The sequence below is a fragment of the Cervus elaphus genome, chromosome 30, assembly GCF_910594005.1.
Source record: "Cervus elaphus chromosome 30, mCerEla1.1, whole genome shotgun sequence".
Lineage (NCBI taxonomy): Eukaryota > Metazoa > Chordata > Mammalia > Artiodactyla > Cervidae > Cervus > Cervus elaphus.
Window position 1 is genome coordinate 13,287,834 of NC_057844.1, and position 27,788 is coordinate 13,315,621.

The 27,788-nt window shown below is 39.1% G+C and overlaps 1 protein-coding gene across 8 annotated transcripts in view; it reads left to right on the forward strand.

Moving 5' to 3' along the window:
* DGKH (diacylglycerol kinase eta) overlaps nt 1-27,788 on the forward strand; it is a 218,661-nt gene that overhangs the window by 116,671 nt on the left and 74,202 nt on the right. For all 8 annotated transcript variants that reach the window (XM_043892315.1, XM_043892318.1, XM_043892311.1 and 5 more), the window contains 8 exons: nt 8,276-8,380; nt 8,662-8,794; nt 14,906-15,012; nt 15,681-15,806; nt 19,321-19,423; nt 20,508-20,667; nt 22,457-22,565; nt 22,697-22,836. In XM_043892315.1, the coding sequence (XP_043748250.1) occupies nt 8,276-8,380; nt 8,662-8,794; nt 14,906-15,012; nt 15,681-15,806; nt 19,321-19,423; nt 20,508-20,667; nt 22,457-22,565; nt 22,697-22,836 (983 nt within the window). The remainder of the gene's footprint in view (nt 1-8,275; nt 8,381-8,661; nt 8,795-14,905; nt 15,013-15,680; nt 15,807-19,320; nt 19,424-20,507; nt 20,668-22,456; nt 22,566-22,696; nt 22,837-27,788) is intronic.

Sequence of the window (27,788 nt, forward strand, 5' to 3'; positions counted from 1 at the left end):
CATTGTTATGAAGCCATGATTCCCTGTATCAAGTTTTGTGACCTACAGGCTTAATCTTAAGCAGAATCATTGAGACTCAAGAATTCTATGGGAGCAGGATTTACACAGCTCTCTGTAGCATATTTTATCCCACCCCATCTCCATCAGTAATCAGAAGTCTTGCTTCATTAGATTCTGTGGACATTTTGGGCCACTTGAGCAAGGGAACCACATTGCTCATCTAATTTGAGTTTGGTATGGGAGAAAGAGCGCTTCCCTGGTGGCACAGTGGTAGAGAATCTTCCTGCAATGCAGGAGACCCGAGTTCGATCCCTGGGTTGAGACGATTCCCCTGGAGGAAGGCGTGGCAACCCGCTCCAGTGTTCTTGCCTGGAGAATCCCCATGGACAGAAGAGCCTGGGGGGCTGCTGTCCATGGGGTCACACAGACTCAGACGTGACTGAAGCCACTCAGGAGCAGCAGCATGGGAGAAGGGAGTGGGAGGTCAGACGCCTGTGTCCAGGTGGGTGTGGCCTGCAAGCTGAGATTTAAGACTCCCACATCCCTTGTCTTCTCATTTCCTTAAAGAGTTTTGCTGGGCGTTCCCAAATGCTTGGTACATTTTTTTTTAAATCCAGACTCAGAATAACTGTGATGAACCCCCACATCCTCATTACCTCACTCTTACTGCCATCTAGATGTTGCCACACTTGATTTATCTATCACAGATCTTTCTCATTGTTGTATTGACCCCTCATTCTTTAGTAGGCATCCCTCAAAATTTAGTTGCCAGATTTTAACTCTGCCCCTTTTCCATCTTTCTTCTCAAACAAAACCTGGGTGTGCAGAAGCTGTGAAAGAGAAAGAGATACTGAGTTGACCATAGTTACTTAGTTCAGTGTTTTACAGTGAAGGAATAATTTTTTTTTTATTTGCTCTAACACTTTTTAAACCCCTCGTATAGAAATTAGGGGGCTTCCCTAGTAGCTCAGCTGGTAAAGAATCTGCCTGCAATGCAGGAGACCCTGGTTCAATTCCTGGGTCGGGAAGATCCCTTGGAGAAGGATAAGCTACCCACTCCAGTCTTCATGGGTTTCCCTGGTGGCTCAGACGGTACAGAATCCGCCTGCAATGCAGGAGACCTGGGTTCAGTCCCTGGGTTGGGGAGATCCCTGGAGGAGGGCATGGCAACCTGCTCTAGTATTCTGGCCTGGAGAATCCCATGGACAGAGGAGCCTGGCGGGCTGTGGTCCACAGGGTCGCAGAGTTGGACACGGCTGAAGCCATTTAGCATGGCACAGCGGCGCATCCATCAACACCTCAGAAAAATTACTTTTTAGATCAGTATTTGTCATCTTAGGAAACCAGTGGGGCTGAAGCAACTATGATAAAAGAGGGAAGCACTGACCTTAGAAGGCAAAGCTGTCCGAGTTTGTGTAGGATTTGCAAACTCAGTGCCTCTAGGGACCAACAGTGGTCAGCTGAAGAAAATAGGTTTAAGCTGCTTGTATTGTGATGAGCAAGGAACCTGTCTAATATGATAGATATTAACTTGTTATTTCACAACACAGCTCTTCAGTGGTCAACAGAACGGCCAAACAAAAACCTCGAAGATCACCATTTGGTAACTAATATTGTATCATGTGGGGTGCTGAAGGTGGTGGGCTGTTACATATGAGTGAGTGAGTAATCATCACTCAGTCGTGTCCGACTCTTTGCAAGCTCATGGACGGTAACCTGCCAGGCTCATCTGTCCATGAAATTCTCCAGGTAAGAATACTGGAGTGGGTTGCCATTTCCTTCTCCATGTTACACATGGGTCCCACACAAAGAAATACTACTAGGGGCAGAACTCTGGAAACTTGGGAGCACAGGAGTATGGGGAAAGGGGTATGGCTCTTTCCCCATAAAGAGCCATGAAGTTTAAGACCATTTTCTTTACATTATTTAGACCAGATCCTCCCTTAACTAATGGGAAACTTGGTTGCTTCTGTTATCCTTCATGGTTGATTAATGGAGGTGCACCAGAATTACCTGTATAGCTTTGTCAGTATACAGTAATATCTGAAATTATTTATGCCCCCCCAATAAGATTTTGATTCACCAAGTCTGATTTGGAGCATGTTTTGAAAAACTCTCGGCTTGATTCAAGTATGGACACATCATTAAAGACCTGTGCCTTTGGATGTAGTGGTCCGTGTTTACTCTCTGAAGTATGGGAGTATCTCTGCTCTCAAAATACCCACACAGGATGCTTAGCTATGTTGCAGTTTGGCACATTTAAATTGTCAAAGTGAATTATTTCATTCCATAAAAGGAGAATGGAAAAAAAGAGAACATACATAATTGAAGAGATGGATGTAGATTTTATGAGGAAGGATGGAAGAGGAATATTAAGACTGAGCTTTTGGCCACTTCATGTATAGCCAACCTAGTGTTATAAAGACATATATCTTTAACTGGTTTGGCTTTAACAAAGTCAAAGTGTAGTCCCTAAGTTATAACAAATACAGACAGCAAACATTGTTATAGCACAACTAGACTTTCTGTTTGTCTTGCTTTCCAAGAAGGGCTTCTCACTGCATACGAATTTTTATTTCAATCAAGGCAATTCAGGATTAATCACTAAAGATATAACAGTAAGTACTTGCCAGAGGGCAGACATATCTGTGTAGTAGACCTTTCGATTAGAAATAAGAATTTTCTAACAGAAAAAGTTGTTGGGCACTTAAAGTTACCAGAGAAGGTTGCAGAATTTCCGTCATTGCAGAATCAGAAATGTTAATTAAAAGGAGGAACCGTCTATGTTTTTATCCCTGCAACACACCACACACTCACATACACACACATTCTATCTTACACATACCCACCTGACATGTGTATTATACATATATATATATACACATATATATGTGTGTGTGTGTATATACATATATATATATATATGTATATATACACACTGGAGAAGGAAATGGCAACCCACTCCAGTACTCTTGCCTGGAAAATTCTATGGATAGAGGAGCCTGGTGGGCTACAGTCCATGGGGTTGCAAAGAATCGGACACGACTGAGTGACTTCATTTTCTTTCTTTCTATAGTTCCTTTTGGAGAAGGAAATGGCAACCCACTCTGGTGTTCTCGCCTGGAGAATCCCATGGAAGGGGCCTGGTGGGCTGCAGTCTGTGGGGTTGCAAAGAGTCGGACATGACTAAGCAAGTAACACATACACACATTTACCACCACCTCCACCTCATTCCTTCTCTCTCTCACACCCATGCGCTCTCTCACATGCATGCTCACACACACACACACACACACACGCACACACTTTCTCTCACTCCCTCCTCTGCCCACCTCCCCCATCCCTGCAGTAGGAACCCTCTATCTTAATTAGTTGAGACAGGATACCTACCAGAGACAGCATTCTGAACTCCTTCACTGGTGTACTGGGATCTCATGCTCTCTGGTAAGCCTTTGGCCATTACAATCCTGCTTTGGGTAAGGTTAGACACAGTGCAATTAAAGTGGGGGGGACCATTGTTTCCTGATTTGTTTGTTGATATTTCCTAATGTCTTCTAAGGAATGGGTCATTATCTTTAATTCTATTTTGGTGGTTTCCTAGTCAGTGACTATTTTGTTGGCAAAATGCCTCCATTTTTGACCCAAGTTCCTATTGCTTTTGTCTATGACCACACTTACACAGTGTAAGAGATGAGGGTTTGGTTCTTGGGTCGGGAAGATTCCCTGGAGAAGGGCATGGCAAGCCACTCCTGTATTCTTGCTTGGAGAATCCCATGGACAGAGGAGCCTGGCAGGCTACAGTCCACGGGGTCACGAAGAATTGGACATGACTGAAACGACTTAACGTGCATGCACACTTTCACAAGATATATGTATATTATAGAGGAAAGCTGTGAATATGTACCTCATCTCATCTCTGGCTTCCTCACAGACACTGTGCTGAGGGCTTTGCTTGGATTGTCTCCCTAATCCAGACCACACTCTGCAGAGCTGTGAGGAGCTGTTATGGCCTCTCTTTGCAGATGCGAAACTGAGGCTCAGAGAGCCAGGAAGCGTTCCTAGCCACACACCTAAGGAAGGATGCTGTTGGTATTCATTCTAAGTGTGACAACACTGAATTACTCTGTTGTTACATTCGTGGTTTCCAGTTGGGGATTTACAATAAAATATTTTTAGAAATGGCAACCCACTCCTATATTCTTGCCTGGGAAATCCCATGGACAGAAGAGCCTGGCGGGCTACAGTCCATGAAGTTGAAAAGAGTCGGACACGACTGAGCGACTGAGCATGCATACATCTTTAGAACGTTGGCTCTCAAACTTGGCTGCACTTTGGAACCACTTGGGAGTTTAAAAAAATTACAACTGGTAGCTGGATCCCACCCTCTTATGTTCTGAGTTCAGTGTGGAGAGTGGCCTTGCCATTGGAATTTTTTAGTCTCCCAGGTGATTTTAAAAATACGGCCAAGTTTGAAAAATCCTTCTTTGAAACAGTGCAAAGTTTTAAATTCCTATTCTAATGTTAGCAAAAAAAATTAAAGAATGTTTTTTTATGACTGAAATACTACATATTTGCTTTAGAAACCACAGACAAACCAAAACAAAATATTTAAATTATCTACAGTTCTTTCACTGAAAGATGACCAATACAGTTATTTGTTTTTTTCCTGTTCATATATTTAAAGTCTTTAACTATAATGTTACTCTTTGATATAATTTTATATATTAATGCCAGATTGTTTTATATCTGTTTTTTATGTTTACATGCTTTACTGGACTGAGAAATTCTTGATCCTTTTACAACATAATCATGGTGTTGGATTAACCCTTATAGGCCAGTAACCATCAAAGTGAAAGAGTATCTCTGTTTCTGCAGAGTTTGTGTTTTATTCAGAGGTAGCACTTAGAAAACTAATTTAGATATCTTTCCTTTTTAAAAAAATTTTATTGGATTGTAGTTGATTTACAGTGTTGTATTAGTTCAGGTATAAGCATGGTGATTCAGTTATATCTGTATCTCTCTCTATATATATATATATTCATTCTTTTTCATATTCTCTTCACACATAGGTTATCATAGGTTATCATAGAATTTTGAGTAGGGTTCCCTGTGCTGTTCAGTAGGTATCTGGTGGTTATGTATCTTATGCATAGTAGTGTTAGATGTCTTTCCTTTGTACTCCAGGGATCGAACCCATGTCTCCTCATTGGCAGGTGAGTTCTTTACTGGTGAGCCGCCGGGGAAGCTGGGGATGCCTTAGAATAGGTAAAGTGCAAATCCTGCAATAAAGGGAAAAAGTCGACTAGTTCCAGAAACATCCCAGCTTTGGCCCCCAGTAGGGCTTCCCCAATGACTTAGTGGGTAAAGAATCCGCCTTCCGAAACAGGAGACACAGGTTCGATTCCTGGGTCCGGAAGATCCCCTGGAGAGGGAAATGGCAACCCACGCCAGTATTCCTGCCTGGGAAATCCCGTGGACGGAGGAGCCTGGTGGGCTGCAGTCCATGGGGTCGCAAGGAGTCAGACAAGACTGAGGGAGCACCCACAAACTTAGTCTTCCCTGGGAATGGCCCCTCTTCCGTCCTTCCGTCTCCCCACCCTACTCCCTTGTCTGCTGTAATAAAAAGGTTTTCAGAGTAGAACTCAGTAATTCTCAGAGTTTGCTGCTTCTCAGATATTTTCCTAATAAAGATTTGGATGAAGGACTGCTGCAGTTTAGTGGAGTTTGGTGATGATGCAACCAGAGCCCATCAGTCAGCTATGACTGTCAGGTCACATTCTTTTCCTCCTCTTCTCAGTGATGAGGAAGAATTTCAGCTAAAGGTGGGGAGAAGACTCGTGCTTCGGCGGATGGATGAGGGATTAACCCACCGGGGAAAGGGGCAATCTGGGAGGTGTCACAGGTTTGCCTGGTGAACCGGTCTTGTCTTCTGTTCAGCCCAGCCAGTTCTGGGCTGCTCCCTGAGGTATTTTTGGTCCTGCAGCCTCAAAATGAGATCTCTCTGCATTTCATGATTTACGGAGGATTTCCTTTTTCTGGATCAACATCTTAACTTGATAATCAGTAGATTTCTTAATCACAAGGCTTGTAAATCACGATTATTTATAATTTCTGTATGGCTCAAAAAAATCTTATATTTTAAGAATATATTATGATCTTTACTGGTTTATTATTGCCCATTTTAGAATGCATTTTTATTTTAAAAAGGAGAATTTGAAAATGTTAACATTTTACTTTGTGAATGCATGAAGTACGTGCATGATTTATGTTGCTGAAATCCTTCAGCATTGAGGCATTTATGTAGTTGCAAAAACTGCAAGAAAAATTAGAAGCTATTTCTCCATCTTTCTTTAACCTCTTCATGTAGAATTCACAATGGCTTTTAAAGAATATAAAGCCATTAAAGATAGTTAAAACCATCAGATGTCTTGCTTTACTAAGAAATTAACAACAAAAACAAAATGAAAGAATAAGATAGCAAGCCTGGTTTATTTACCTGTATAATATGTATCTCACTCACTCAAAGATCATAATGAAAGAGAAGGAATCCTTAAACTGACATTATATCATATAGCAGAAAAATTAAGTAAAGCATACAGGATATGATACTTATTTAAACACCAGATTTATTCAGTCAGTCCCATTGACATGCAGATATTTCTGGAGTGTTGTGCCAGTCACTGGGGCCAGGGGTGTTTTATCATTTAATGGTACCTCTCTGCTGCGCTTGATGAGCTGTCCTGGAAAAACATTTTGAAGCAATAAAGCATCCATTTGGCTCGTAAGTAATGAGGGAGGCATTGCTCTTTGCATTAACTATTTATTGAGAAAGAGGAGTGACCAATTGCTAATAAGCTTTATCCAGAGAGCATCGTGGAAAACAGAAGAAAAGTGAGGTTCTGTTCAATTTCACATGCAATGAACAAATACTCAGTGCTGAATGGTTCGTGCTCCCCACCCATGTGACTTCTGGCCAGCTGTATTTAAGCAGGAGAGCCTGTGCAGAGTACTAAAGTCCCCTTGGTCTGCGGAAGGATTGTTAGCCTTAACTAATGATGGTTAAGAGGAGGCAATAGGCAATGACCGGTGAGTAACTACAACTGTGCTGAGCTCTGTAGCTTTGAGTAAAGGACTTATTTCCTAAGATGAGCTGTAGTGATTGAGGCCTGCCAGTTTACTCCTTTGGAGAAGTGCTCCGTGTTTGTTTGTTTGTTTTTAATATAATTATTACTTTTCCATAACTTGAGAAATCTGCTCTCTAATGCAATATGTAGATTATCACTCAATCAAATGGCTTTTAACCTGAGAAAATTTTTTGTTTGCTCTATAAATAAATATATAATTTATTGCTCGGAATTAATTTCCAGGTAGTAATGTAACATTTTGTTTTTCTTTCACAAATAAATTAATGGTCCCTTCTTTCTGTAAATGCTTAGGGTGTAACAACTTCAAGATTACAACCAGAGTATTGTATTCACACATAAATAGTGGCTGCTTTCAAATCATTTCAGAATTTTATACCTCGAAGAATCTTACTTTTGGTACTAAAAGAGCATGAAATTTTTATTCCTCTTGCTTTAAGATTCTTGGTGTAATGAATTTGCCTTCTTTAGTAACATGAGAAAAAAGATGAAAGTCATAATTATTTTCTTCTCTTAAAGCCAACTAAAGGACTTGCATGCTAATTCCTCTTCCCTGCTCTCACTAAAAAGTAGTACAGTGGAGTTCCACACGATAGGAAGAAAAATTCATCACATAAATCATATTACAATAGGCCATGGGAAGGATGTGTAAAACCCAACATTACTTAAAACAGAATAGTCTTGAAACTGTAATGAACCCATAATGAAATCATTTAATATTACATTCCTTTAATTTTCTAATTTAAAAAATTTTCATATTGAAAAATGTATTCTAAGCTTACTGTGAATTATTTTGAAGTATATTTTAAATTAAGTTTCAAGATATATTCCATGAAATAAGAATATTCTGCTCATTTGAGTTCACAGGCTTGGGTAAAGGGCTGAAAAGCCTGATAAGTGAATAGCAATGAGATAAAAAACCGGAAAAGATTCGTCAGAATGTGTCTTTCCTAGAAACATTCTGTACCCCAGTGAGAACTAAATCCATTAACATTATAGGGAATCATACTTTCTTCATCAAGGAAGTAAGGACTCAAAGGTTAGAAATAGAATCACCTTGCAAGATGTTAGGTCTTGTAATAACCTCTCTTTGTTGCCTGTTAGCAATCATTAGGTTGAATTCTCCCTTTCAGATAATCACTCCATTTAGAAGACTAATGCTGTGCGCTGAGAATAGGAAAGAGATGGAGGATTGGATCAGCTCACTGAAGTCTGTACAGACCAGAGAACCTTACGAGGTAAAGTAGCATCTCTCTCGTCCTCTTGTGCTCTTAAGAGAATAAATGTGAACCGTAATGCTACAGCTATACTCTGGGGGGAAGAAAAAGTATGTGTAGATTCATTCAGCAACCTGTTTAAACCTGATATAGTGTTGTTTTGGTTTTTTTTTTTTTTTAGCTAAAGCAGAGTGTTTTAGTTTTAAAAATAATGGATTTGAAATTTCGATCATCATCTGGTACCTCCTGAATGTAGTCCTGTTCTCTTGTCTGGCACACCTACCCTGACGTCTCGTTTCCAGGTGGCCCAGTTTAACGTGGAACATTTCTCAGGGATGCATAACTGGTACGCGTGCTCCCACGCCCGACCTACTTTCTGCAACGTGTGCCGAGAAAGCCTCTCTGGAGTCACCTCCCACGGCCTGTCCTGCGAAGGTACGGTAGCATCCGGGGTGTGTCCTCCCTCGACACTGTCCTTACAGTAAACATGCGGCCGCCGGTACCTCTGCGAACAGAGGATCGGCGTCGCAGCAAGACATTGCCCTTGGGTGGAAGCAGTGAGTGGGAGCCTCTCAGGGGACCAGAGTGTTGTCCTTATACTGTGGCTTCAAGCGGAGCTCTGCCCGGATGCGAACGGCTTAGAACATAGTTGAGCTTAGGAAAAGATAACATAAAATCATCTGAAGGAGGAAATGTCAACCCACTCCAGTATTCTTGCCTGAAAAATCCCATGGACAGAGGAGCCTGGTGGGCTCTGGTCCAAAGAGCCGCAAAGAGTAGGACATGACTGAACAAGTGAGCATACACGCGTAAATCAAAATATGGCATTTCCCTCCTCAGGAACTAGCATCTACTGGTAAAGAAAATTCTGTAGACTGTGTATATCGTTCTCATCTCCCAGCATTCTTTTTCTGTTCTGTTTGATTATAGAGGACAAAACTTTCTGGTGGACAGTATACACTCTTTTGGCAGAATTTCTGATGGTTACTTACACTCCATCATTTTAAATGTTTTATTTCATTTGTGTTTAATGTAACTGGGGCTTCCCCGGTGGCTCAGATGCTAAAGAACTTGCCTGCAAGGCAGGAGACTTGGGTTCGATCCCTGGATCAGGAAGATCCTCTGGAGAAGGGAATGGAAACCCACTCCTGTATTCTTGCCTGGAGAATCCCAGGGACAGAAGTTGGCTGTCTACAGTCCATGGGGTTGCAAAGAGTCGGACATGAATGAGCGACTAACTCACACACACCTTTTAAATTTCTTTAAAGTTTTCTAAAAATAAGGTCTATGCTGTTGTTCCCATCACAGGATTTGTGGGTTATTTTTAAATTTAAGAGAAGTGACCACTTAATGTCACCAGGAGAAAACTCATATCTCTTCTGATTTATTTAATTGCTCAGCGGTTCCATCACTGTGCACTTCTTTTTAAACTACATATACTACTGCTATTAGCTTTTTTCTCTTAATACAAAAAATTCTTAGGTAATTTTGTAATATAACTGTATTACAATCAAATAATAAATTAGAAATAGAGTCACAGTTTTAACTCATTTTGAATTATAAAATCCAAGATACATCAGTATTTCAGCTATTTAACATGACCCAGCTTAGTGCATAAGAATAGGGTTCTCTAGTTAAACTCTGGGGGTTCAGATTCCAGTTTCAATACTACAAACTATGACCAGGACTGGTGTAACCCTTTTAGATTTTTGCTTCCTCCTTTCTAAAATGGGGATAATAGTCATTTATACTATAAAAATGAAATAAGAGAATGCATACAATGATGCTATTTTTCTAGTCAGATAAATTGTAGACCTTTTTGGTGAGTTGTATAAGCAATCTGTAATTGCTTGATGCATTAACTGCCTGATGCATTAAAATTCATGAAAATGAGAATTTGGAGGAGACATGAACATTTTTTTTAGATTTAACAAATGATTGAAAACAAAGACATAATTAGTCTTTCTGACTTTAGTGATTATATGGAGTTATTCTGAAGGTCTTTGTACGATTACCTTGGTGGTTTAGCCGCTAGGTCATGTCCAACTCTTGTGACCCCATGGGCTATAGTCTGCCAGTCTCCTCTGTCCATGGGATTCTCCAGGCAAGAATACTGGAGTGGGTTGCCATTTCCTTCTCCAGAGAATCTTCCCAACCCAGGAATTGAATCCAGGTCTCCTGCATTGCAGGCAGATTCTTTACCAACTGAGCTATGAGGGAAGCCCCCCTACAGTTACCTTATAGTCTATTATTCCTCAAACTGCTAAAAAAAAATCTAATCTAATAGTATCTTAGATACTGTTAGAACTGATCTGTGGTACCCTTCTGATCTGAGAGTTATGCATTATTAAATATATTTAATTGTAAAGGAGTTGAACTTAACAGTGAGATGACTGAATATTTTTCTAAGCATTTTAAAATAAAAATGAAAATTACATTAGCTGGTGAGGATAAAAAACTTCCAAGTCTTTAAAAAGATGTGTTACATTATTCTATTGATAATTAAGTTTCTGATTTTTAAAGGCTCAATTATAGCATTTTTAAATTATCTTTTAGAGGAATATATGTTAGTATTCAATTTTTTTGTTGATAAAAGTTTTAAATCTTGCCCATTAGTATATTTAGAACTGCAGCAGAAGATTTTAGAAATCCCAAGGGTTTTATCAATACCCAAAAAGGTTGCCTTTTATTTTGTGTCGTTTTATTGTTTAGTTGCTAAGTCATGTCTGACTCTTTTGTGACCCCTTGGACTGTAACCCACCAGGCTCCTCTGTCCATGGGATTTCCCAGGCAAGAATACTGGAGTGGGTTGCCATTCCCTTCTCCAGGGGATCTTCCTGACCCAAGGATCAAACCCGCCTCTCCTGCATTTTCAGGGGGATTCTCTACAATGAACCACTAGGGAAGCCTTTTTATTCTGTGAGAATGTAGTTATTTAGGATATGTTTATTGTAAACAAAATTAAACTTTTAGAAATCCCCCTTGAAATCTGCATAAACTGCTTGTTTAGCGAAACTGAAGGCTTACAACACAAAAAATTTTTAGTTATAACAGAGGTGCAAATACAGGAAAAATTCATTCAGTAATGACAATGAATAATGTATTATAATAGAATCCAGCTTCCAGGGTGCAACGTCAACACTATATTTACTTAGTCTTTCTGCCCCTTTTTCACAGTAAAAGGAGTCTGTAGTGATTTGTTTTCTAGGCTTGTGCTGAACAGTAACTAAATGATCATTTTAAAGCCTGGCATATACAAAGTCTATGAATGAAAAACAGAAGGCAGGAAATACATTTCACGGATAATTCCCTAAATCAGTTGAGAATGTTAATTATAATTTCAGAGCATAGTTGTGCTTCACACATATTTAAACAGCACCCTAAGAATAAAAAGTTAGATGGTAATTCTTTTTAATCAACAGCATAAAGTATCTCTATACAGGTATTTATGAATTTTTGTCTTAACCACTTCTGAACACTTAAAACTTGTTAAAGACTATATTGCAATAAAGAATCATAATTTTATTATAAGCCAGGATATTTTTTAAGTTCTGTAGTTTAAAATAATGGCTATTACAGGTCAGGAAAAAAGGCTTTATTTCAGAATCACTTGTTTGGAGAAAATTGTCACCTACCAAATTAAGGTGCTTATTCCTCATGTCCATTCCTTAGTGACCATAATTTCAGTCCAGTTTGTTTTATTTTAATCATTATGTATTATATTAAACACCTTTGTGATTCTCCATGCTCATTGCATGAAGAATTTTATTATTACAAAAGTGATTTTTATTTTTCATAAAGTGTTTAATTTTTAATGGCAAAATCTTCAAAAAGCCATGAAATTAGACCCTGTTGCCCTCTTTGTATTACTTCCTTCTTTGTCTCTTAGAAAAGTTATTGACTATCAACACATATTTGTACTTAGAAAACAGTTTGCTTTTTTACTAAAACTAGAACCATTCTTTTGAGAAATAAAATAACAGATTGAGCCAGTTAAATAATTTAAAATACTAATGTAAAAGTCACTTGCCTTATAGCAAAAGGGAGCAGATATCATGCTGAAGTAACTTTTCAAACGAAGCTTACTTCCTGCGTTGCTGTTTCTTTACATTACTGATTCTCAGCAATAAAGTTAAGTGGAAAATTTGTTTTCTATATGAAGACTGTTCTTGAGTCACAAAGTCATTTATAACAAAAATATTATGATTTCCAGTAAAGAATTTGTCAGTGTACACGAAAGAGCAGGTAAATGTAACATTGCCAGTGTCTATATACTCATGTTGTTTTTACAGAAAAACAGCTCAATTTAGGTGGCTATTTATATACTGGCTATTTATGATACCTGAAGCATTCTGAACATTTGGCTATATAGGCATCTTATTTATTTTACTTGACCTGTTTGTTTTCATGTTATATTAAATTAAGACAATTTAAAGAGAAGGGCGCATAACCTGTTATTTCAAATTTGTTAATGGTTTACTGGTAGACATTCAAAAACCATGCTAAAAGGAGTCACCTTTTCATTTTGAATTTGCAGCAGATACCTTATTATGTTTCTACCAAAATGATCTCTACTTTTAAATATTTCTCTGAAAAGTCAGAGACCCTTTATAACGTCAATATTCATTAGTGATTGGCTCAGTGTATGTTAACGTGTGTCCTTGGTGGGCTTCCCTGGTGGCTCAATGGTAAAGAGTCTACCTGTGGTGCAGGAGACACGGGTTCCATCCCTGGGTCGGGAAGATCCTCTGGAGGAGGACATGGCAACCCACCCCAGTATTCTTGCCTGGAGAATCCCGTGGACAGAGGAGCCTGGTGGGCTACAGTCCACGGGGTCGCAAAGAGTCCAACAGGACTGAGCAACTAATGAACAACAACTTGTGTCCTTACAGGGATGGATAAGCTTAGTAGTAGTCAAGTTCTGATTTTCATAAGCAAGGTTTAATTTTTCAAATAACTTGTGGCTTACTTATTTTTTTCATGTATGTGTTGCTTCTGTCTTGCTGTTTCCTCTTATTTCTCTTCTGTAGGTATCTTTCTGATAATATGGCTGGGGAGCTTTAGTGATGCATGTAGTGGGAGTGTCACTTCATTATTCCTTTCTTCTGCATTATCATGTAGTCATCCCAACAGGATACTTTTAAAATCTTTTTTAAAAAAACATTATTTGTTTTCAACTGGAGGATATAGGACTTCCCTGTAGATCAAATGGTAAAGAATTTACTTGTGATTCAGGAGACCAGGTTCAGTCTCTGGGTTGGGAAGTTCCTCTAGAGGAGGGAATGGCAACCCACTCCAGTATTCTTGCCTGGAGAATTCCATGGATAGAGAAGCCTGCAGTCCATGGGGTCGCAAAGAGTCGGACGCGACTGAGTGACTAACACACACGCAAATGCTTTACAGTATTATATTGGTTTCTGCCGAACATCAGTATGAATCAGCCGTAGATTTACCTGAGTCACCTCCCTCGAACCCCCCCCCACCTCCCTCCCCATCCCACCCCTCTCAGTTGTTACCGAGTTCTGGTTTGAGTTCACTGAGTCACATGGCAAATTCCCAATGACTGTCTCTTTTGCACGTGGTACTGTATGTCCCGTGTTACTGTCTCCTTGCATCCCACCCTCTCCTTACCCCCTGCCCCATGTACATAAGTCTGTTCTTTATGTCTGTGTCTCCATAGCTGCCTACAGATTATTTCATCAGTACCATCTTTCAAGATTCCATATTTTTGCGTTAGTATACAATACTTGTTTTTCTCTTTTTTACTTACTCACTTCCAACAAGATACCTTTTAAAAAATATTTATTTGGCTGTACTGCTCTTAGTTGTGACATGTGGGATCTAGTTCCTTGATCAGGGATCGAACCTGGGGACCCTGCATTGGGAGCACAGAGTCTTGGCCACTGGACCATCAGGGAAGTCCCAACAGGACACTTTTAAAAGATAGTGCCATCTTTGTGACCCTCGTCGATGTATTTCCCATGATGCCTGGATATTTTCTTGACGTACTTGGACTTTCAAATTCCCCTGAATTATCTTGTTCTTTATTTCTCTTATATTTTCAAACTTTTTATTTAAGTGTAATATACGAACAGAAAAAAGAAAATATCAGAAGGGTACATAGTTTGTTGAATTTTCACAAATTAAATGCTTTTATGTAATTAGCGCCCAGACTTAGAAATTGGATGTTACCAGAACTCCTGTATTACTGAATTTTATCTTCTTATTTGTGTGTGTGTGCGCACGCGCGCGCGTCGTCTCCTTTCTCCATAATTAATTCTTTTAGTATTTGTTTCCTTTCTTCTCTTAGGAGTAAGTGAAATCTCTCTAAGTAGCAGTCTGTAGCTTGATCAAAATGCTTCATAAGCACATTATCATATTTGCCTTTTAGAATATCGACTGTTATTGAAGAGTAAGAAACTTTTAAAAATATTGTCTTTCTTCTACTCATGCCCCCCACTCCTTTGAAATTTCATGCTGTGATTTCCTTTCATTGTTGGTCCAAAAGTACATATTCACTTAGCAATGGTTGGCTTTTTATTTTAGTGTGTAAATTCAAGGCTCACAAACGGTGTGCAGTGAGGGCAACAAACAACTGCAAGTGGACGACCCTGGCCTCCATCGGGAAGGACATCATCGAGAACGAGGATGGGGTGAGCTCCTTCCATCTCTGCTCTCTCCCAGGTCCCCCCACTCCTTTATTCTCTGTTCCCATGGAAATTAAGTGGGAGCCATCTAATTAGTTAAATTACAACAGGAAGTTAAGAGGAAGTGTTGATTGTTAGGATTAGATGGAAAGTTTGGGTAGATTGTGACTTTTTATTTTCAATTCAATCCTTTGTAGCTTCTTTCAGCTCTTAAATTTTAAGGGGATTGGTGTGTAAGGGCTTAGGAGGGGTTGTTGGGCTGGGCTGATGTTGTAGACCCTTATCTGGCTGACTAAGGTACTCTTTAAGGCTCAGCTCAGCTGTATACTCAGACATTCACTCCTCAGACTTTGGGGCCTGCTCCCCCCACGTTCAAAACCTTATCTCCCTTGCATGCAAATCTCTGATACCCCTTCCTGGTCACTTTATGATAATCCCTCTCTGTGCTCAGTGAGAATACAAATCCTGCAGGGTAGGGGTTTAGTCTTATTTTTGTATCCCTATAGTGCTTGGGCATAATAGATGCTCATTAAAAGTGGGGGAAAGGAACGCATGCCAGGAATGACACATGTTGCTGATTCCATAGAGTAAGAAATCACTGTATCTCTTCTGTGGGCTAAGAATGATGTCCTCCGTGGTCTTTAACTTGACTGCCCTTTCTTTCTGCTGTGTAGGTGGCTATGCCTCACCAGTGGCTCGAGGGTAACTTGCCCGTGAGTGCCAAGTGTGCTGTCTGCGACAAAACGTGTGGCAGTGTTCTCCGTCTTCAAGATTGGAGATGCCTTTGGTGTAGAACGATGGTGAGAGTTTTATAAATATTTTCCATTAAAAGAAATGTTTCTTCCTGTATCTTCATCTATGTGATTTAGAGACAAAGCTAAGAATTTATGGCAGAGCACAGCCTGGTAGTAAGTATATGCACCCATTTTGGTGGTGGTGGTTTAGTCGCTTAATCGTGTCTGACTCTTGTGACCCCATGGACTGTAGCCCGCCAGGCTCCTCTGTCCATGGGATTTCCCAGGCAAGAATACTGGAGTGGGCTGCCATTCCCTCCTCCAGGGATCTTCCTGACCTGGGGATTGAACCCACGTCTCCTACATTGTAGGTGGTCTCTTGCATTGCAGGCATTCTCCTGCATTTCTTTACCAGCTGAGCTACCAGGGAAGCCCATTTTAAGGTGCACCTTTTTCAAAGTGTATTCCTTCCACTCTGGGTACTTCTGCACGTGCCCTGTTTATGACACCTATTCTTGTTATATATTTCTTTTATCTGAGGACCTCTTTCCCACAGTCTTATTGTTTTTCATCAAGCTTCAGCCGCATCTAGTGGTTTGCTATTTTCAGCCCGTTTTAACACCTGTTGCTGACAGAAAGCCACCAGATTTTGACTGACAAGCAAGGTGTGGGTTTGCTACAACCTCATGTGTTTTCTCTTGACAGAAGCCAAATTCAGTAGGCTCTGCACTGATACAATTTAAGTTGTATGCATTTATGTTTTAGAAATGAGTAAATATTTAAAATCTTCTTTGCACATGCAAGCAAGTGGTGGGAAGCAGATATAGTGTAGCATGGAGCCCACGGCAAGGAATTCTCCCACCTCTGACAGACTGCGTGAGGACTGGGCCTCCATGCTGCAGGAGGGTGGTCCGAGCAGGAACTCAGGGTGACCTCACGGCCCTCAGAGGGTGACGTGGGGCCAAAAGACGGCGGGGCGAGGAGGCAGTGTGTGCCCACCTGAGCACTGGGCGATGCTGTCCCACTAGGGTGCTGATTGCCTTGCATTGAGGCTGAGTTATTTGGTCATGTTTTGAGTCTTGGAAGTCACCCCCTCCCCCCAACAAAAAAAGATGGGAAACCATTGCTCTCAGTAAGTATGTTGAAGGGACTTCCATGGTGGTTCAGTGGTTAAGAGTCTATACTTCCACTGAAGAGGTGAGAGTTCAATCCCTGGTCCAGGAACTAAAATCTTTTCATGATGTGGCCAAAAAATTAAAATTAAATAAAAAATAGTGTTAATAAAAATTTTAAAAATACTGTTGATTTGAAGGTCAGTGAATGCAAGAGGTCTGCGTATGATGTCTTGATTTTGTAATCAATGAAATTGATTCCATGGGCCATGGAGGAAAAATAACTCCTATGACTTATTTTTAGTCAGGACTGATAGGTTATCTTGTGTTCCTTTTTCGTCTTTGAATCAAACATGATTCTCCTGATCGCCATGATTTTGTTTTCCTTCATCAATTAGCTCTTTTATTGCCGTAGATGTTACTTTTCATTTTTTATCCCATGTAATATAATATACAGATTATATTAGATAATCTCTTTCTTTTTGGAGTTTTCGAGCAACCCTAACCCTGAAAACATTCTTGTGCCATTCAAACCAGATTTTAAGTCAAGATTCCATCCCACCTAAGATTTCTATTTTGGGGGGATAACTGCTGATGTATACCTCTACCACCGCTTTTATTAGTCTGCATTTGCTGAAGTCTATTTCTCTACTTCTGAAACTGCAGCTGCTCTTTTTATAACTTTTTGAAAAGAAAGGAGATCATCTGTGTAATGATTCGTTTTAGAAAGGTTTTATAAAAGTTGTCTTTACATGCAATATCTAGCGCTCTACTTATCTTTAGTCAGCTATTATCTTTTTTTAGTTGAAGTATGCTTGATTTACAGTGGGGTGTTAGTTTCAGGCACGCTGCACAGAGATTCAGTTATACATAAGTAAATATATACGTATTTATATATATTTATTTTCAGATTCTTTCCCTTATAGCTATTAGAAAATATTGAGTCGAGTTCCCTGTACTGTACAGTAGGTTCTTGGTTGGTTATCTATTTTACATACAGTAGTGTGTATATGTTAATCCCAAACTCCTAATTTATCCTGCAGACATAGGAGATAAACTTAGGGTAACCAAACAGGAAAGCTTGCTATTATTCAGTCGCGCAGTTGTGTCTGAGTCGGTGATGCCATCCAACCATCTCATCCTCTGTTGCCACCTTTTCCATCCCTCTTAATCTTGTACATCACATACACTATCATTGATCTGTTATGATATTATTTTGCCTTTAAATTATGAGTTTCTAACAGCAACATATCTAGTATCTAAACATAGTCACTTGGTTCAAAACCAAACCAAGCCGTATTTCCACAACCTTAATGAATCAGCTCCTAAGTTTGCCAGCTGTTGTCTAGTTTGTGGACATAGTTTTACCTTTTTCATAAAAATAGTGAAGATATAATTTTATTTCTGCTTGTTTCTTTTAACATTGTTATAATTTTTCTGTTTTACTTCATGATTCTCAGTTTTCTTTTAAAACTGTGCATTCTCATTTTTCTAAAATCCATATGGATTAATTATTATAAACCATATTAGGAAACTGTCCTGTATCAGGTCGTCAGCAGAACAAAAATCACTATTAAATTTCAATTATTTTCTCAAAAGTTTTGATAAATATGTGTTTAACTGATATGCCAGTTTTCTAAAAGGACTAATGAAATAAAACCACATTAAATAAGTGCTTTATGAAGTGCCTGCTTTTACTGATAAAGCATTTAAAGGCTCTCTAGGTAGGTACATAAATTATTCTAAATTGCCTAGGTCCTACATTATTTGTTTGCCCTGCTTGAGTGACCTTGCATCTTTTTTTGCTACGGAGTTAAGACATCCGCTGAGTGCCGGTGATGTGGATCACTTCTCAAGATGAGTGGGCGATAGTAAGACCTTTTTCTTTTCCTTTCTGAGCCTGCAGTCTAGCTGAGACGGTAGGCACAGATGTCCTTATAACTGTACTAGCATGACGGTGTTATAAAAAGGGTGTGAATAGAAAGTTGCAGGGTCCCTGCAGACGCCTTGCAGACTGTATTTATTTTCATTATATTCTGTACGAATTTTGTACAATGTCATCAGTTTTTCCTATGGACAGTGATGCTTGGACGCATACCATTTTGCTTCCCTTCTTCATCCCTTCTTCCCTCCCTTCCTCTCTTCTCTTCTTCCTTCTTCCTTCCTCTGACCTCCTTCCTCTATCTCTTCCTTTCTCCTTGCTTTCACCAGGCATTTGCTGACTACATACAACTTGCCTGAGTCACCCATGGAAACAGACTGCACAGACCAAATCAAATTCCTATCTCTAAAATGATTAGTCCATTCCTTAGAAGTATAAACACTGTGGCATTAAAATAATTTATGAATTCCTGAACATTTGAAGATGCACTTGATCTTCATTTTTCAGTTCCTTAGACATAGTTTGTACCATAACGAAACGTGGGTGTATGTTAGTGATTCCTGAAGGTTTATTTCTTTGCTTCTAGGTACACACTGCCTGTAAAGATTTATATCATCCTGTATGTCCACTTGGCCAATGTAAAGTATCTGTCATACCTCCAATTGCACTAAACAGCACTGATTCTGATGGTAAGTGTCAGTAGTATAAGTATGTGTATTCCTGGTTTATCAAATGTTGATATGTACACTATTTTCCTAGTATAAATAACATTGTAGTTGGTTATTATGGTCAGTTTTTATATAATAATTCCATTTCAGTTGCAGAACAGTACATTTAATTTATACAAGAACATTTTAAAATTAAGGTTTAACATAACTATTAACACAGTGGTGAAATTACAGTGTAGAAGATTTATAGATTTTACATTTCTGCAAATCAAATAAGATCATTATTCCGTAAGAAAATGCAACCTGAACAAATTAATTTTTTATAAGCATTTTTCCCTTCTGTAATTGAAACTGCCCATTAGCAAAGCTCTTTTTGAAACCTGTTTTCCTATCGTTTCGTTGTAGGAATTTATATTCCCATACATTCATTCACTTTTTTAAATGTTAATATTTTACAACTTAATTGTACATGTGGAAGAACCCATTTATAACACTGGTTTGGGGATAGCATACTTATCACTTCTTTGTAAACAAACTGTATTACATAAGGCTTTTTCCATAAACTATTATTAATGTTTTGCATCAATAAAGTGCCTTATGCTTTTCAAACTTTTTATAGAAATATGCCAATAGATATCATAGCTACTAGAAGCTGCACAAGATATGATTTTTTTTAACCTGTGCTGTTAACAACCTCCCCCTAAGCCCCAATATATCAACGTTCTGTTATTTATTATAAAATTTAAAAATACTTTGAGACCTTAACACGGGAGGTGTTAAATATTTTATAATACTGAAAATTAGCATGACCCTTTAACAACTGTGAATTTGTAGACTATGATTGGTCTCTCTTAATAATTAAGTGTCGTTAGGGCAAGTGGTAGATCTCAAATTATCTGTGCTTAATACTTTCACCATCTTTTGTATGATTTTTCATTATAGCTCATATTTTAAAAGGTAAGTTCTGTGTTCTTAATATGTAAGTAATAAACCTGTCTGCATATGGGGGCTCTGAAGTATGAATTTCTTGTTTTTCTTCTAAAGTTTTGTTAAGAGAAAGCGGTACATATTGATCTTACATTGTTTTTGTTTTTTTCTCCCACAGGTTTCTGTAGAGCAACGTTTTCATTCTGTGTTAGTCCTTTATTGGTTTTTGTCAATTCTAAGAGTGGAGATAATCAGGGAGTAAAGTTTCTTCGTCGATTTAAACAGTTACTAAATCCAGCTCAGGTGTTTGATTTGATGAACGGCGGTCCTCATTTGGGGTAATTGATTACTGACAAATCTTCCTTGAATGAAATGTAGCACTAAGTGTGAAATACATTTGGTTTTTCGGTTCAGGAAAATTGTAGATTCATCTAGACGCCTCTGGGTTGATCTTCTCACACTTCCCTTTTTTTAACGTTCTAATTATAAATTTTAACACAACCTTTTTGATATTTATGTAACTTCCTTATGTGCCCAAAGTTCTAAAATTTGTTTAGAAAATGTTTTAGAATATGTCCTACATCAAACAGTTCTGTTTGCTTAGCTCTGCAGAAGTAGACCAACTTGTGTAAATGGAGAAATACAAAAAAAATAACTTCAGAAAATGATTTGCATGAGAGGCTAGTATTGAACTGTAAACAGTACAAATAATCAGTTATTTAACCGAAACACAGATACTCTTGGGGCTCTCAGAAATAAGTTCTTAAGAATTTCAGACTTGGTTCCCATAAATGACAGAAAGTACTTTTGTTAACTGTCCATTTCAAACTTCCTGGAATGTCATATAATTTAAAATCTGGGGGAATAAAATAAGTGTTTCAGTGACGGAAAATATGCCTTGAGGCACTTTGGATACATTTTTAGTATCTATCTATATATTAGTATATATATATATGATATTTGTTGAAGAGGTGATATTGAGTCATCTGAACCAGGGGCGTACAATCTCTTTATGATTTACCTATGCCAACTTGGCTTTTCTCTTGAATTCCACTGTAACACAGAAGTAGAAATGAAGGTTTTAGACACCAGTTCCTGAAAAGGCCTTTTGTGTTTTGTGATTCAGCACTCTCCCGTCTTCTCTGTTTCTCTTCTCAGTCTCTCTTTGTGCCCCTTTTCACTTTTGTCCTTTCGGGGTCTTCCTTCTTGTTTCCATTGCCTTTTTCTTGCTATCTCAGGCCCTTCTGGTTCCGTGGGTATTGATCTTCATTTGAACCCAAGTCCTTCCTTATGTACTGTGTCTCCCTTCCTTCCCGCTGCATGGGTCCTGGCTCTTTCTCATCTAGCTTCTCTCATCACCTCTGTCTCTCCCATTGCTAATTAGCTTTGTCTCTCTTTCTAGCATATCTGTTTTATAATCCTTCATGGCTCCAATATCTTATTTTTTCACATTTTTTCTACTCATCCTCTAAAATTCCAAGGAACTCCTTTTGTGAAATTTCTTGAGATTGTCTCCATATTTTTTCGATTTTCCACAATACTTGAGGTGTACAAAGGTACATTCAGAAGGTGAGATGTGTCAAAATTTGATGAAGGAAGGCAGAAGTAAAAAGATTGACCTGAGAAAAGGAAAAGAGGAAGTAAAAAAACTACTGGCAGTATGGTGGGGGTATAACAGTGATGTTGGGTGGATCTCTAGGAATTGCCCCCAGGCCACTCAAGAGCATCAGTGCCCTGGATTCTCAACCCTGGGTTTAATATGCTACTCATGGAAATAATATATCCTTGTGATAGAAAGAAAAAGTCACTACTTTTACCATCACCTATCACTTAACCTTTAATAATCTTTCTTGGATTCTGCTTCTTTTTTGTTTTCGCATTTCTCACTCCCCTTTCTTCCTAATTTTGTCTCCATTTCTGCTTATAATCCTCTTTCCTCTTTATGATTAAGACATTTTCATGAGTTCAGCATTGCACTCAAATTAATTTTTATAGTATGATTCACCTGTAAGAGTTCTTATATTTAATCTGAACATGAGTACCAATAAGTAACAACAGAATGACAAAAGAATTGGAGAAAGTGATTTTTATTCACTTATCCTAAAATAAAATACTTCTTACTTTCAGTTTAAGATTATTCCAGAAGTTTGACAATTTCCGGATTCTTGTTTGTGGAGGAGATGGAAGTGTAGGTTGGGTTTTGTCAGAAATTGATAAGCTCAACTTGAACAAACAGGCAAGTGGTCATCATTCTTTTCGTTGCTAGTTAACATGAATGTACCCTATCCTGCTGACCAGTGAAGTGCAGAAATGTCGGAGGCCCTCTCTCTTGACTTGTCTGAGGTCTGCTTTGGGGCTGTTTTTCAGTGTCAGCTGGGAGTACTGCCTCTGGGCACGGGAAACGACCTTGCCCGCGTTCTCGGCTGGGGAGGCTCCTATGATGACGACACCCAACTTCCTCAGATACTTGAGAAGCTGGAACGAGCCAGTACCAAAATGTTGGACAGGTAATAACAAATCCTCTTCTAAAACTAGATTGAAAGCAGCATACTGATACCCTCTTTTTGATTATTAGAATTGTACTGACAGTAAGCCCATGAAGGGGTTCCACCCTTGTGGTCTAGAACAGAGCCTGACACAGATCAGACACTCTTTGTTTTTTGAGTGAATGAATGAATTTTTTTTTTAATGAGAAAACTAGTTTAATGAACCCATTATTTTAAAGATAGATGGCTACATTAATACTTACTGTTGTTTAGTCACTCAGTCCTGTCCTACTGTCCACAAAGTACAGTCCTACCCATGGACTATAGCCCACTAGTCTCCTCTGTCCATGAGGTTTTTCCAGGGAAGAATAGTGGAGTAGGTTTCTACTGCCTTCTCCAGGGGATCTTCCCAACCCAGGGATTGAAACCACATCTCCTGCATTGGCAGGCAGATTCTTTACCACTGAACCATTTGGAAAGCTCATGTTGATACTAATTACTTTTAACTGCTGTTTGGGTCAGAAAGCTTAAATAGTTAATTTGTGGGGGTCTTTTGATGAATATACTAGGTATGGCCGTTTCATCTTCTGGTTTCATGAGAACCAAAGAAAACATACAAACTTTAGATAGTATATCTTCTTAATTATACATGTTAATAAGAAATTGAACCAACAAAATACTAAAAAATATAATCCTTTCCCAGGGACAGGAAAATGCTAGGAAAACAGCTTCACATGGAGGAACCATCACTGTTTTTATGGTGTTCTGGATTGCATCTCTTAACTGATCGCCCTCTAAATACCCCACATGTAAAAAGAAAAAAATCCCAGTCTGTGTGACCTGAGTATTATGGAGGAGGTGTTTAGAATTGACATATAGGGAGCAACTGGGCTTCCGTAGTGACTCAGTGATAAAGAATCCATCTGCCAGTGTAGGAGATGTGGGTTCAATTACTGCATCAGGAAGCTCCCCTGGAGAAGGAAATGGCAGCGCACTCCATTATTCTTGCCTAGAGAATGCCATGGACAGAGGAGCCTGGTAGGCTACAGTCTACAGGGTTGCAAAGAGTCAGACATGACTGAGCGCAGGCGCATAAGGAGCAGCCAGGACTCAGTAAGCAGTAACCTCCGTCATCACTGGAACACAAATGTCAAAATCTCATTATAAACTTGAGCTAGCATGAATCAAAACAACTCTGATAGGATTAGCCATCTGGGGAACTCTTCCTGAAAATAACAAAATCTCATCAGGGAGCTGCCAATCCAAAATGTGATTACTCTGAAATAAGCTGTAACCTAATTAATGGTAACCTTGCCTGTCATAAGGTAATGTTGCAATGGCTGATTCTTCTGCTGACAGGATATTTAAAAAGAAAGCTAGATTGGTGAGCATTTATCTGTGTTAATCCCAAACCAGTCATGAGCGGGATCCACTGGTAGTTTGGGAGCATAAAGTGGGCTCAGTCTGCAGTCTTTACAAGAGTCTGGAGGTGGTTTCCCAGAAGACTGCCCAATTCAACGCTTACCAAACCCCACAAGGTATTTTAAATGGCTTTTTGTTGTAAATTTAAATACCACTCTCCCTACAACCTCGGAAATACTGTGAGGCATTTCCTCTGCACTAGGTATGTGCTTTTCCCTTGTATGTTATAAAAATTAACTTCTCCAGGTGGTTAGCAGAGAAACAACACCTCTGCAGTAAAATTCCTTAATACAGACCTGCAAAAAAAAAAAGTGTAAGTGAGACTCTCAGTTGTGTCTGACTCTTTGTGACCCCATGGACTATACAGTCCATGGAATTCTCCAGGCCAGAATACTGGAGTGGGTAGCCTTTCCCTTCTCCAGGGGATCTTCCCACAGGGATTGAACCCAAGTCTCCTGCATTGCAGGTGGATTCTTTACCAGCTGAGCCACAAGGGAAGCCCCCAACCCCCCCCCCCCCCACCAAAAAAAAACAAGCGAAAAAAAAAAAACACAAAGGGGATTTAAAGAGCTAGGACTATGGTTAGAAACATAAGACAGTTTTGTTCCTGTGCTTTCTTTACTAATTTAAGAATTGTTGTTGTTGTTCAGTTGATAAATCGTGTCCAACACGATGAACTGCAGCACGCCAGGCTTCCCTGTCCATCACTATCTCCTAGAATTTGCTCAAAGTCATGTTCATTGAGTTGGTAATACCATCCAACCGTCTCATCCTCTGTCACCCCTTCAGTCAGTCAGAAGGCCACAGGATAACAAGATATCTTAAGCTGACTGTTGTTGTTCAGTTGCTAAGGTGTCCAGTTCTTTGCCACCATGGGCCACAGCACACCAGGCTTCCCTGTCCTTCACCATCTCTCAGAGTTTGCTCAAACTCAGGTCTATTGAGTCAGTGATGCCATCCAACCATCTCATCCTCTGTCACCCCTTTCTCCTCCTGCCTTCAATCTTTCTCAGCATTAGGGTCTTTTCCAGTGAGTCGGCTCTTTACATCAGGTGGCCAGAGTATTAGAGCTTCAGCTTCAGCATCAGTCCTTCCAAGAATATTCAGGGGTGATTTTCTTTAGGGTTGACTGCTTTGATCTCCTTGCAGTCCAAGGGACTCTCAAGAGTCTTTTCCAGCACCACAATTTGAAAGCATCCATTCTTTGGCACTCAGCCTTTTTTATGGTTCAACTCTCACATCCTTACATGACTACTGGAAAAACCATAGCTTTGACTATATGGACCTTTGTTCAGTACAAGTGGAAAACTGATGTTTAGTAATATTCCACATCTTATATGCTTTTTCTTATATATTAACTTATTTAGTCCTCAAACAACACTGGCTAAGAAAAGCATTATTATGACTATTTCACAAAGATGAATGCTGAGTCTTCTGGAGACAGTGGGTGTAAGAATGACTAATATTTTTGGCTGCCTGGCATATCTAGTTGCTTTTCTTGAGAGAGTATCATCTTGTTTAATCCTCACTATACATTTAAGAGATGGATAATACTATCGTCTCTATCTTACAGGTTAAAAGGCTCAGGAGATTTTTTATGTTTTCAAGGTCAAATCACTGATAAGTGGTTGAAGTGATTGTCTACACCAAAATACAGAGTCTTTCCAAGGGCCTTTGTTCAACACTGTACTCACTCTTTAATGCACATGCATGCATGCTAAGTCACGTCAGTCGTGTCTGACTCTTTGCGAACCCAAGGACTGCAGCCCACCAGGCTCCTCTGTCCATGGGATTCTCCAGGCAAGAATACTGGAGTGGGTTACCATGCCCTCTTCCAGGGGATCTTCCCAACCCAAGGATTGAATGCACATCTCTTTTGTCTCCTGCATTGGCGGGCAGGTTCTTTGGGAAGCCCTTAATGCACACAATCACCACCAAATTGGTTCTTACTTTCTGCCTCCAGCTCTGCCTAGTAGGTACCAGTAAGCATCCCTTCCTGGCTCGTGCTGAGACTTTCTCCTGTTTCTTCAACTCCAGTCATTTGCCAATAAAGGGAAGAGGTATAGGTGGAAGGTGCAAGGACACCTGGGTGGATTTCTTTCCCAATTCTTTAACCATCCTTTGACCAGAGAAGTATTTCTAGGTATACGGAACTTGCCTTCCTTGTTTTCAGTTGTGATTTTCCCTTCTTGATGTTTTACAAAGTTTTATTATTTTATTCATTGCTTTTATTACATCTGTTTTCTGCACCAGAATATACGCTTTATTGGAGAAGTTATATTCACTTTTGTATTACCAGACCCTTGAATACTGTCAGTGTGAGATGTTCAGTACATACCTGTTGCATGGATGAATGAAGGAAAGAAAGACTTTTTATGCTCAAATATGTATATTTGTAATGAGGGCTTCCATGCTGACTCAGCAGTAAAGAATCTGCCTGCAATACAGGAGATGGCGGTTTGATTTCTGGGTCAAGAAGGAAACGGCAGCCCACTCCAGTATTCTTTCTGGGAAAGTCCCATGGACAGAGGAGCCTGGCACACTGCCGTCCATGGGGTCTCGAAGAGTCAGACACAACTTAGTGACTAAACCAGCAACAGGCATATATTTATAATATATTCATATCAAGAGTTCAGTAGTAGTTATACACATCTATTTAGTTTACACACCCTAACAGATAACCTATGTCTTTCAGGGAATTCTCTCAGAATTTGAATTTTGATGCAAACTTATTAGTCTGATTGATACACTAGGTTCTGTTTACATACTTATGCTAATCTTGGGATTTTCCTCTAGGTTCTGTCACTGTGATTTGCTTTTCTTAAAATTTCATAATTTGCAGTACTGCTCTTACTACGCTTTGTGTCTTTGAAAAATCTTTATTTCACATCTTGTTACTGACAATAATAATATCTATACCCAATTGTTCTTCTCAAGTGTTGAAATTATTTTAGATAGATGACTGGATTTATCTGGAGTTGATTGCTTATGTCTAACAGCAAATGATTCAGTGTTTGGTTTGAAATTAATATTTATAGCTAATTGAAATGAATTTGCTTCAGTTAAGCATTATTTCTATTAATATTTTCCTCTCCATTCTGCACTTACTTTCTTAATGTAAGGACTATTTAGTTAATTTCCATTTCATGTCTGTATAAGCTGACTTGGTAAGACTGTTACTTGCAGAATGATTTATTTTTCATAGGTACTGTGCATTTATTTAATCTTGGACATTATTTTAGAATTTGGGGTTGTGACCCATTAGTAACTTTTATAATCTAATTCGAAATTGCAGTGAGATTATTTAAAAGGTAAAACAGAAAAGAACAGAAAAATCATAATGCTTTGCACTTAGTGAAGAGGGGCGGTCTTGTTACATATGTACATTTCTTACTGTGGGCCTTGGCCTTCAAATGTTTGAGAGTCTCCGATCCGAGATTTGATAAGATAGGGAAATCATGAATTATGAACCAGCGTTTTATGAGATTACAAGAAGTCCACCTCTTCCCATGTTTGGTTATTTCAGACATGGTAAACATGTTCATGAATGT